The sequence below is a fragment of the Drosophila takahashii genome, chromosome 3R, assembly GCF_030179915.1.
Source record: "Drosophila takahashii strain IR98-3 E-12201 chromosome 3R, DtakHiC1v2, whole genome shotgun sequence".
Classification (NCBI taxonomy): domain Eukaryota; kingdom Metazoa; phylum Arthropoda; class Insecta; order Diptera; family Drosophilidae; genus Drosophila; species Drosophila takahashii.
In genome coordinates, this window is record NC_091681.1 from 13,861,224 (window position 1) to 13,873,578 (window position 12,355).

General features: G+C 38.2%; 1 protein-coding gene across 8 annotated transcripts in view; it reads right to left on the reverse strand.

Annotated features, from left to right (window-relative positions):
* The window catches only part of pum (pumilio), a 192,476-nt gene that overhangs the window by 61,903 nt on the left and 118,218 nt on the right, over positions 1-12,355 (reverse strand). For 2 of the 8 annotated variants that reach the window (XM_070217615.1, XM_070217618.1), the window contains one exon: positions 9,048-9,131. The exons of the other annotated variants lie outside the window; for them this stretch is intronic. In XM_070217615.1, coding sequence (XP_070073716.1) covers positions 9,048-9,131 — 84 coding nt within the window. The remainder of the gene's footprint in view (positions 1-9,047; positions 9,132-12,355) is intronic. 8 annotated transcript variants of the gene reach the window in all.

Genomic DNA, 12,355 nt, shown 5'->3' on the forward strand with positions numbered 1-12,355 from the left:
CATTTTTTATCCAAAAAGTATACTTTATATAAACCAATTATAATATTTATTAGAGACATACAGCATACAATTTCCACCCCCAAAAATTCCTAATACCCTTTTAATTGGCATTGAATTTCTCAGGACCTTTACGAGATGAAAATCTGAAAATGGTGTCGTGCAACCCTCGTCTCAGTGGCAACTGATTAGAATACCAATAACAAGACGGTTCGGTGTATCTGTCAAAATAACAACCGAAAAGCGTCTGAAGATGCTCCCATCAGACATACGCTCACATACACCACAGACCAGACTCATTGAGCGCCTAATCCAGTGATAAGCATCTAACTGCCAGACATCAGTCAGCTCGTCGAAAATCATCAAATTAGTATGCAAAAGACATGGAGCCAGATGGTCGTCCTTCTTGGTTGTTCTTGCGACTTTACGATGATGCTGATCCGACTCGACAACGAGATGAGATGGAAAACAAATGAGTTTGTTATCATAATCACAAAATTATGAGCACTGCTTATGAATAAACTTGTGCGAGCGGAATTTGCCGAGGGCGGACAGTGAAAATGTTAATCAGGTCATATCGTTTTTTCTTTTTTTTCCTTTTTGCCTTTTGATTATGCAACAACGGGAGAAGATGGCAGATACAAACATGGCCAAAAGTGTACAACACAGAACAGAGCAGAGCAGCCCACACAACATTTGTCAATTTAAATGAGCCGTAAACACTTTTCGCCAATTTTTATGATTAATTAAGTGTCCACATTAATTGCAGTCGAACATGAAGCTGCAGCAGCAGCGGAGACACGAACAACATCACAAGGAGGCGACTTTCGACAAGGCCCCAACAATTTGCTGCCAGGAAAAGGCACCGAAGCACCGAAACAAATTGCAAAGCAATCGCTGGCTGTGCTATGCAACATCTCTACACAAGTGAGTGGGCCGTATATGTATGAATATTACGTCCGAATCTATATCTGGACTTTTTCAGGTAATGCCGTAAATGTTCGCCTTTTGAGCCTGATTAACTGTACAAATGGCAAGACAATAATAAATTACGAAAAATACAGTATACAGCGCCACGTTCGGAGCATATTAATAGGGTCAGAGCGAATAAAAAGGCGGACCAAAAGCATCAAATACTAATGAAAAATGAGGAATTGCGCAGAAACAAAAAAAACACTCCGAGAATCTGTGAAGAATAAATAAACATGACAGATGGAATTTGGGCAGGCGAAAGGAGCGACGAGGGGCAAAGTAAATAAAAATGTTATTATCTGTAAGTGTAATAATGTACGAGATCATCGTTATGCTGGTCATTAACAAAGATTTGGGTGAATAGAATGATTTGGTACGCAGAAAAAAAATTCTACCTTGTTTCAGATCAATATGAAGGCAATATGATTAATGTAAAATTTAAGAATCAAACATATTAACTTGATATTTTATATTCTCATAAAAGTTATAAAAATACGGTTTTAAATACCCAATTTAGGATTTTTTTTAACAAATATTATAAGATGAAATAAACATTATAAGATGAGATAAACATTATCTTTAGTCATATCAAAATGATATGATTAATATTAAATAAACCTTCACATATCAATCAGATATTTTGTCAATTTGTATCTGTGTAATGAATGCGAGAACATCAAACAAACTGTAATCAACTTAGTATAGTAGCTTCCTGAAAGTTTCTGTATCTAAAACTATATTTAAAAGGATTAAATCAAATATTCTTAAATGCCTAGCATTAAATTCGCATTAAATCCATTTAACAAATTCATAAATGAAACCGCAAATTGCAATAATATTTTACCTCCCCCACCCTAATAACTGTTTGCCAGAAATACATGATTGCTTGAGAGAGCCAAAACACAAATGGCAGCTGCAGAATGGTAAATTAGGTATGAGAATGCCCAGAAAGCTTCCCAGATTCATCCCGTGAGCTTAGCCAAAAGACAGCCAGTTGCCATCTGCCTCTTATAATTTATGACATATATTATGGCATTATATGATACATTTGAGAAGCCGAACGATGGATATGCAGCGAGCGAGAGCGATTTTGGTCACACGGGGCGGCGACTCGGCTTAATTATAATTAGATGCAAAATTGCTCATGACTGCAATAAATGTTTCAATTATTTATAATCTTTCTAGGTGTGTTGGAGACGTTAGAAAGCCTTGTTGTGTTTTTCTATAATTATGTTCAATTTTCCTATGAAAGTTGTGCAAAATGTTTTGGGTAAAAAACAACTGACTTTTATTTGTGGCATAAATCATGTTAATTAGCCACAGAGATCTCGCAAGATGTTCGAGAGATAAAGACACTCGCGTTCCGACCGCTTTCGTCGAGTTTATAAGGGCAACTCCATTAGCATTTCGGGCTGGCACAATTAAAGTGCCTAAAACTTTTAATGATGGACAATTTATTAAGTGCCTCGTCTTTAATGAGCGAGGGGCTTTGGCCTCTCCATCGAAATCTAAACCAAATCTCCTCCTCTCGAATCAATCCATTTGCTTGCGGATCCCATAAATAAATTCTGCACAATTTATCTTCCCAGAGCAAACAAAAACAATTTGAGCAACTATTTACAAACATTAGCAGGGGAGCTGCTCTGAAGGTAATGGTTCGAACATGTTGATTTGTGGAACACCATCCTCACCAGCACCCAAAAAAAAGCTACCAAAAACCACGCAAAATGTATTCGTATTCAAAGTTTGTCCGAACAGATTTTGTTGTTTGTGTTGTTCAACGCAAATTACGCAAAAATTTAATTGCAATTAAATTGAAATTATATCAGTAATTATGCATATGAAAGTAGTAAACAAATAAGCAACAATAATTACGCGTTGGTAAACAAAAGTGATTGGGTTCGGCAGTGGAGAATGGACTGAGGAAAACAGACGAGGAGTAGGCAGAAATATTGTTTCGAAATCCGGGCAAAGTGTAAACAAAAATGTGCAGAATCGAACCGCTGGACCAAAAAGTCCGTAAACAGAATACGTTTAAACTGTTGGCCAATGCGAAAAATAGTTAAATATTTTAGTACACAACGTGTTTGGAATTTATTGAATTTTATATTAATTCAAGCGCTGATGGCAGGTTGGTTAAATTATAGCGTAGTTGGTAGAAAAGGTCCTCTACTATTGTTTACACAACCAAACAGTTTCAAAAGCAATTATTTTCATGTCAGCTTGGTAGCGGATTTTCAACTACTATAACATAACAAACGGAATAAAATAATTTATCTTACTTAAAAAATTAATAAATAGAATGAAAAATGTAGAACAAAGCTTGTTAATAAACAAAGTAACCATTAGGTTAATAATCCAGGCAAGTGGACTTTCAGGTGAACGGTTGTTCAACAAACAAACGAAATCCTGATTTACCGGCCTCAAAATCGATTAAAATGGACTTTGTTCGTGCAATTGCACATGATCCTCCCTTTTGTTTGCTTTTCAAAATCACGTCACACATAAATCGCCAAGTAAATAGTGCCGGCCCGGCCACACCCATCAAATTAATCAAACAGCTGTGTGCAGGACCGACTAACCGCAGAAACTATAGTACAAGATTTTTGGCACACACACGGGAAACTAACAATGAAAATAACGCGAGAAGGGGCAACTAAATGCAGCAGCGAGGCGCAACGAAAATGCTAATTAATGTGATTATTTGGCCATTTTAATGTTAAACAATTGTTGAACGATTAGTCAGGCGTGAGAGTGAAAATAAAACGATGGTGATGGGGATGGGCAGGGAAATCCGCCAAGGCGAAGACACTTGTTTGTCACATCTCACAGAGGAAGAACCAACCAAGTAAAAGGGGGCGCCGCCGCCAGCGACTTGATGATTAATTGTTGTGCCTTGGGTTTAGGGAAAGTGCAGGAAAATCTCTGGCAATTTAATGCCAAAAAGTTTACATCGCAAAAATTGCACATACGCCCCATGGGGCTCTTACACGCAGATTGAAACTTTTCCCTCGCCATAAGATTGTTCTTTCTTTCATTTTTTTTTTGCCAAGCTGCTACTTTAGGAGGTGTTGAAAATGTGGCAAGTTACGCACATTTGCACTTCCTAACTACCTACAAAAAAATAGGATAGGGAATAAAAAAATGGAAGGATGCTGTGGCAGAAGGAAAGAAAAAAGTGAACCTTATCCCCCAGAATGGCAACCCGTTAAACAGCCGCAGAGAGAAGGTTGGCAGAGAATGTTTTCACTGATAAGCACAGACACGCCTCAACTTCACCCCGTAGAACCCAAAGCCCCACCCAAGTACTCCCACTTTTCCGCTAGAACCACCTGCCCGGGCAGAGGCTAAACTGACAGCTATAGAGACATTAATGTGACGAGGGTTTTGGGGTTTACGGGAGAAAACTTGCAGCATCGCAGCGCCAAGCAAATCAGTTCATGTCGGTAAAAAGAATCTCTGCAAACACGACTCCCTCATTTCCCCCGTCTGCTCTGGCGGAATTCGAGTTATATGATACGGCGTCCGTACGCAAGGTAACTTAAAGTCGCACTGATTTATCTGGGCAAATATGGCAAATAGCTTCTGGTGGCTGATAAAAAAATGTTTAGCCGCAGAATTACGTATTGTCCTTCATTTTATATGATGCCAATTATGCGTATTATCTTTAATGATCATGGGAAAGAAAGATAGGGAACAGCTGACTGAAAATTAAAACAACAGTGATTGTTACTTTCTTTGCTTAATATATAAAATATTTAAACAACAATTTTTAACTCAAAATAAATATTTTGAGTGAATCATTTGCATTATATATTTTGCAGTAAAACCCAAATGTCGCATAGATAGACACTAGACCGAATTGTTTGTGGTTTGGTTGGGGAAAATATGTTTACCCAGCAATTGTCGCTGACATTGCGGCAAAGATAAAGAAAACTACAATGGGGCGGAGAAGAGGCGCGATAACAATGTTTGTCATTTGCGGCTGCACACAAAAATAACACTCGACAACAACAACATCGTTCCACTCTCTCTCGGCTTCAGAAATTAACTTTTTCTGCTGAAAGATTTTCACCCAAAGATTTCCTACTCAAAACTTTCTATATGAGGCACACACACACGCAGTAAAGAGCACTCCAATTATGGAATTGTCCCGGAAAAAGGTAAACAACAAAACCACTTGGCATTTGTGGGTGATAAAAGGCAAACGATAGGAATAGAAAAAGCATTGGGGCCAATAATTGATTTGTTGGCTATCGCTCGAGTAGATATCGCCTGACAATGGCAATCAATTGTCATTATGTTAGCCCGACCGGAGGCTAATTGAAAGTTGTCGGCGTCACCAACGCGACGACGATGAAGGGAGATGCCCTCCGAAAATAATCAATCGATCTTTAAAAGAGTGAAACCAAAAAAAAAACAGAGGTCCCAACTGCGAGTCCATCATAAATAATTCACCATTTACAAGATACCGTTTTTTTCGGCTGGGTTTAAAACACAAAAAATAAAAGAAAACAAGAAAATCCCAAATAAATGCGCGAGATGTGCCACAAAAATCGGGGTAATCCTTCAGCAGCCACCGCAAAATAGAGTTCGATATATCACCAAGGACTGGACGGACCACCCTCGCTGTATACTTTAATTCCACACGGATATATGCGGATGGGATATATATTAAATTTCGATTTTGCAACCCAACAACAACAGCAAAACACTCTGAGAGCGTGAGCACGTGCGCTAACCTTTGACATATGAGCATGGCGAAACCATCAAACATATTTTATGTATTAAGGATATGCGAGACGACGACCCTTCGCCATCTCGCCTGCTCCCTTCTCTCCCTTTTCCCTCTCTTTTCCGCACAGACAAGCAATAAACCCGAGCCATACATATATGGTTGGAAAATATATACCTACATATATAAAAAAACGACGTTAACCAAAATAAGTTCGCAAGGCAAAAAAAGAGACTGCGAACAAGAAATCACGTTACAGGACTGCAAGGACACACAGGACACCCTCTCTGGGGAAATCAAAACAGATCAAAATGTCATCTTTAAGAGCTTAAATTTGTATGAAATTGTGGTCGTAAAGCCCATCAAGCGAAGAGCGTGAACAAAGGTATTTTCGCATTTCCCCTTTTAACAACACATTTCTTCTATGACTAGTGGCCTTTTTTAGGGCTTATAATACCAAAGTGTTTAACTGATTTGCTTGAATGATTTCTATCAAATTATTTGTATAAATGATATAACGCCATAAATTATTTTTATTATTTTAAAGAAAATTACTGAAGAGATACTTGTTTAAAGTCAAACCGGCCACAAATTAGAGCAAATTTCTAAGCCTTTCTACGCCTTCAACTTGCTTAATAAAAATAAAAATATTTGGTTTCAAACCGCTTTGGCAGGTTGAAAATGAAAGAAACGAAACCATTTGAACAGCCATAAAAGACAGTTCAATGCTTCAATTCAATTCCATATAGCTAAGAAAAAGCAAAGACAACTTCATTGGCCATACAAAAAATGAAGAGTGGGAAAAAGGCGGTTCGAAAGAAGAGATTCAAAGGCCACCTAAGACTCAATAAACACATCGTAAATGGATGTGAATGCAGCGAGAAGAGGACTGACTGACTGAACAAACGAATCTGAATTGAATGACTGAAATTTTATATGTCTCCGACAGCCATATTCCCCCTCTATACCAACCAACCGTCTCTTTCTAATAAAGAACCCTCCTCGTTTAAGCTCATACAGACATCAAATGCATCACGCCCGTTCATTTTACAATAATAAGCCAAAAGCAAATGCTGTGATTTTAGAAAACCAAGCGATCCCTCTCAGTCTGCTCCCTATAAAATAAACCCCTTGCTTGACCGAGCGACAGACCCCTCTTTTGGACCGGACGTACATCATCATCATCCCATGTGGAGAGGGTGACAAAACCTAATAAAATTTAATTAAACTCAATCAAAATCCATTTAAGGCGGCGCAAAACAGACCAAACAGAAAAAAGTAAACGAGACCCAGCCACTGAAAGTAAGAGGGAGCAGTGAGGTAGGCACTGGAAAAGAAGAGCAAGAGTGCCGAGGACTGTCCACTTATCGTGGCATTATATTTTGCCTACATCCACACACTAATTGAATTCTCTTTTTTTTTCTTTTTTGCATTGCTGCAGCCAAACGGAAATGATGTCAGCAATCATAACTGAGTGAAAGATCCATCATATTTACAAGAAAAATGTAATTGAAATGTTATTGAACACAACTGTACTTGACTGCAATAGAAATATCATTGAACACAACTGTACCTGGGCCAACAGACAGAAGCTGATTAACTCGGATTGCATTGCAGGGCATTCAATTAAAATTGACAATTGTTGAGTGGAAATCAATGCAAAGCCTAATGCCGAAGCTTTGTATCGCAGTCTCATCCTCATTTTAACCCCCCCATTATTTCCCCCGTTTAACCCTTGAGTGGGTGACAAGCGACAACAATGTCAACCAATTTGAATTCAAAACGTTGGCTCTGTTTGGTTGGGTTAATTCAATTTATCAACTGAGCCCCACAAAACGATGAATCTGAGATGTGGGCTTGTTATAGGCTGAGAGAGGAAGTCAAGAGGGGTCAAAAGGTCAATTTATGCGGCAAACACACATAAATAACGGCAAGTATTGGCCAAATTAGATTGTCGTATTTTTCAGCCAATTCCACTTTGGAACAGACTTCACCCTCTACCAAATAAAATCCAATTACTACAAATTCCATTCTGTGCGCCATTAGAACGCTCAAAATTCTCCAGACTCCTCCATCTTTCCTCCTAAATATAGGACACATTTTCAGAAAATATATCTCGTAATTTTTAACAATGTGTAAATTGCCTGCCATGCAAGCCAAATAGAAAATATTTTTCTATCATCAAAATCTAAACAGAAGAAAAAGAAAACGGCCGCAAAAAAGAATCCAAATTTTTCTCTATAGCCAAATATCACATATACTCGCACAGAGATAGAGAGTGGAAAAAATTGTGAAAATATTCTTCCAAATTAAAAATAAATTTTTACCTCAGCGCAGAGAACGAACGGCGGACTGTCCGGCGTGCAGGTGTGTGCGGTGATGAGATATTTTTAGCAGCCACTGTTGACTGCGCACCACTCGCCCGATTTTGCTGTTTCTATATCGTCTGCTTAGTGAGTAATTAAACTAGCCGGGAGGAAAACGAAGCGGCGGTGGGTGGTAGGGACAGATGAAGGCGGATGGCGGAAAATACAGAACGACGGACCGACTGTCATTTCACTTAAGTAGACATTAATTATATGCCGTGAACTGAAAACCTCGGGGGAAATCAAAACAAAAAATAAATATTGAAAACAAAAAACTAGAAAGGCCACAACAAAGTGTGTTTGGAAACCAAGGTACCCTATGTTTTCTTTACGAATCCTATAAGCTTCGATTATAAGTTATATCAATTACCTAGTACACCTTGACACAGAATTTACGTTCCTTAATCTCATTGAAACCAATACCAAACTGGCTGCTTAAATAAAACACCTTTAAAGCATGGGTAAAACAAAAATATTGTCGGAAATATTCACTATGTACGCGGCTGCATGTTAATAATGATAATTATAAAAATGTTTATGAGCGGAACGTTAATGGTGTAATAAGGTACACAAAATATAGTTCAAGGTGTTTCCCAGTCTTGAGTTCATTGTTATGTATTATTAACGAAAGGAGGTCTTTAAAATTAGGTACGAAAACTCTGTATTCAGATGCTTTTAAAGATTCTTTGTTTACCTTATCAATTAAATTTTAATTGGAAATTTTGTTATCAATAACTTAAGTGTACTAATAAAACCTAAATTATGGAAATACACATCCCTAAGGTTATAAAAATATCTCGGATGTAGAACATATGATAATAAAAAATTGTTTACTTTCTCACAAGTATTTCTTCCAAGAATCTGTTCAGCTTTAAACCTGCGAGTCAGCTCGAAAGCCACGGAAAAGTAATCTTTTTAAGTAGATTCCCCAAAATGCATTTGATAGTGTAATAAAAACCGAGAATAAAAACCATTACACATGTGCTCCAAATATCCGAGCAGGGTGGTGGAGCCAATGGGAGGTGTTCGCTCTCGATTCTCTGTTGATGGATAAAACTTACCTGCAAAGAAAGGAAAGGAAATAAAAAATTAGATATTAAAAATTTATTTCAGATGCAACAAGAGACAGCAAGAGCGAAGACGGACGGAAAATTTTCGTAAGTTCAAAAATGTAATAAAAATAAGAAATTTATGAAGAATTTAGTAAGTGAGGAGAGCGAACCGAAAAAAGGGGGAGATGGGTGGGAGTGGAGAGTGCCTCAAAAGAATTTATGGTTGTAAAAATGTTTATTGCTTCTGTATTCTTCTTTTCCCGTGTCAGCTTTTATATTGGGTGTGTTGTGTGGGTCTCGAAGAGGTGGGAAGGGATGTATCTCCGTATCTAAATTGTTGCACTGGCTGCCACTTGACAGGTAGTCTCCAAGGAGGGAAAGAGCGAAAGCCTGTCACTTTGAATAATGTTCGGGGACCACATAAATTGGGTACCCCGCGTGTGAAATGTCCATGTCCGATGTTCTTCCTCATCTAATGAGATGAACCATCCAAAAGTAAGGCGCAATTTTCAACACTTTTTGCTCCATTCCCCCAGTCATGAAAAATTTCAAAATTTAATTTTCCCCTGATGAAAGAGAGCATTTGATGAAAGTGTCAGAATTAACGCGGCCACGTCATATGCATAAAACATTTTAACGAAAGGGATTGGATTCTGTGAGGCCGGAGAATCAGCCCTTAGCACCGGCTTAATCCTTCGGCTGCTTTCTTTTTTGTTGAAATTACGGCAGTAGCCAAAAGGAAAGCAAGTCCCATGGATGATAGGCAAATGGAGAATACAAAATTATGCAAAACGAACATTGAATGCCCTACATTATTAAGAAACAAATTTTAAAATTATTTTCCATTTAATATAACATAACTTTGGTGCATTGAAGAATCATTCTGGATGACATTCGCTTTCTAGATTTATTTATTGAGGTAGCCAACCGAAAAACTAGTAATATTTATTATTTATATGCAAATAGGAAACTTTGAAATTGCAATATTATTTATTAGACAAACAAGACGCGACGATATTTCCAAAATTTGATTTAAATGTTAATCGAAGGCCGGACACACACCTCTTTCGAAACGGCGCATCCCCCATGAATAGGAAGAGCAACAACTTTTTGTGCTCGTCTCGTGGTCATATATATTTTTTAATCAAAATTCTCTTAAATAATTAAAATGCAAATTGTGCGAGCATAAAATAACAAAAACAACAGAAACGGCTCCAATGGCAGCAACAAATAAACACAGACACCGAGAGCTGGTGACAGGACACACGCAAGGACAAAGAAACCAAAGGGACAAAAACAAAACAACAACTGGGGGAAAAAATCCACCCACGACAGGGGAATGATATGATGACAATCCTGCTGTGGCTGCTGATGATGATGATGCTGCCTGTGCTGGAGTTATCCGGGGGTTGGGTTGCGAGGGGGTTTTGAGGGGGGTTTTGAAGGGGGTTTCGTGGAAGGATGACGACGACTTTGACAGTTCTTTGTGGTATTTTCAACGCTGACTGACAAGATGAGAAAGCCGGGGAGTCGGCAGAGCCGTTAAAGTGTTAACGATGATAAAGTTGGGTGAAAACTGTGGTGCTCGGCCACACGGCCACTCATGGCAACATTTACTATGTCTATTTTTATACAATTGCTGTCAAAATAATATGACTGTAAAATACTGATGATTTTGATTTAAGGATCTGATTTATATTTAAAGTTTTGTTGGCATTTTCCATCTTATTTTGAAATAAAAAGACTATTGACTACTGTTAATAATTATTTTTTATCACTGCTTATATAGTATTTTTTAAAACTTTTTAAAATTTGAAATCATTTATAAGGGCATCCAAAAGTATGCAATGATTTTCTTAGTTGGAATTTTTTTTTACAAAAACATCTTTGGCCCTATTATTTCGCCCTCAACTGTAGAGATTTTCCTCCTTCTCCCTGGATCGATCTCACGCACACGCACACGTGTTAAATTCATGACACAAGGTTCGCATACCCAAAAAGGGTTGCCCCAAAACGGGGCGTCGAAAAAGGGGGAGGGTCTCCCGAGTGCACGTGTGTGCGTTGCGTATGTGTGTTCATTAAGCTGCTTATTATGTTTGCACTTAAAAATTCATATGTGACTATGGCAACCCCACAAACAAATTGGTTGTGTCCCTTAAAGCCCTTCTCCACCTTCTCACCTCCTCCTCCGCCAAACTTATTGGCATACTTAAGTACGACTACCATGCTTCATTAAACTGAGCCGAGGATATGAAATTTTCAGCTGAGACCGGCTATGTTGCCATCCTCTCTGTTTTTGTTTGTTACCCCAAAAAATCTTTTTATTCGCATATGCCCTCCTGTGTGTTTGTGTGCTATGCATATTAATTTATTGGCAGTGCCCGGGAAAATTAACAACTTGTAAAACACAAAATGTAATTAAGTATACGCCATGTGGCACACAAAAATATTCTTTTCCTCGCCTGCTTTTTTGTCGTAATTTTATAAATATTAAATTAGCAGTTTGAACGGGGTCAAGTTGGGTAATACTTGATGAGCAGCTAGGGCAGGTGAACGGGGTTCTTTCTGATGAAATGCCTCTGCGGTGAACATAAATTACTAAAAAATACATGGATTCGCCTTGCAAAAGACCCCAAAATAAACACGGTGCAATAACTGCTAAATTGCGTATTTAAGACCGCAAGAACTCATTTCATTATCTTGACAAGTGAGGGTTTCGAGGCAGAAAGTAATAAATGGGATCATGGTTTTAGTATAAAGAAAATAAGTTGACTCTTATAAGTTAATTATTATTACAAAGCTAAATAAATAATGCCCAATATATTTCAAAGGTTTTGAAAAAAATCACAAGCGAAAAAGAAAATCGTGAATAAAAGGCTGCAAGTGCCGGAAAAATGGTAAGAAAGAAACTGTGTGGAAAATGATGAACCCGGCTGGAAATTCACAGTCAAGGATATTGGGTGGAGAAGCAAAAAGCGAGAAAAGCCAGAGAACGGGTTTAATAGGAGAAGAGCAAGTGAGAAAGGACCAAAGTTCATTTAAGCGAAAATGTAATTTTATGCTTTTTAATTGAGCGAATATGCGTGGCAGCATATGGCGCCGGAAAGCGGGGAAAAGGACGAAGGATAAAGTGGAAAGTGGACTCGGTGGGTTGTTTTCGCCTTGATGAGTTTGCGCCGCACTCAAGCGAAATAATCAACGTAACGGAGTGCGATGAGAATAGAGAGATAGCG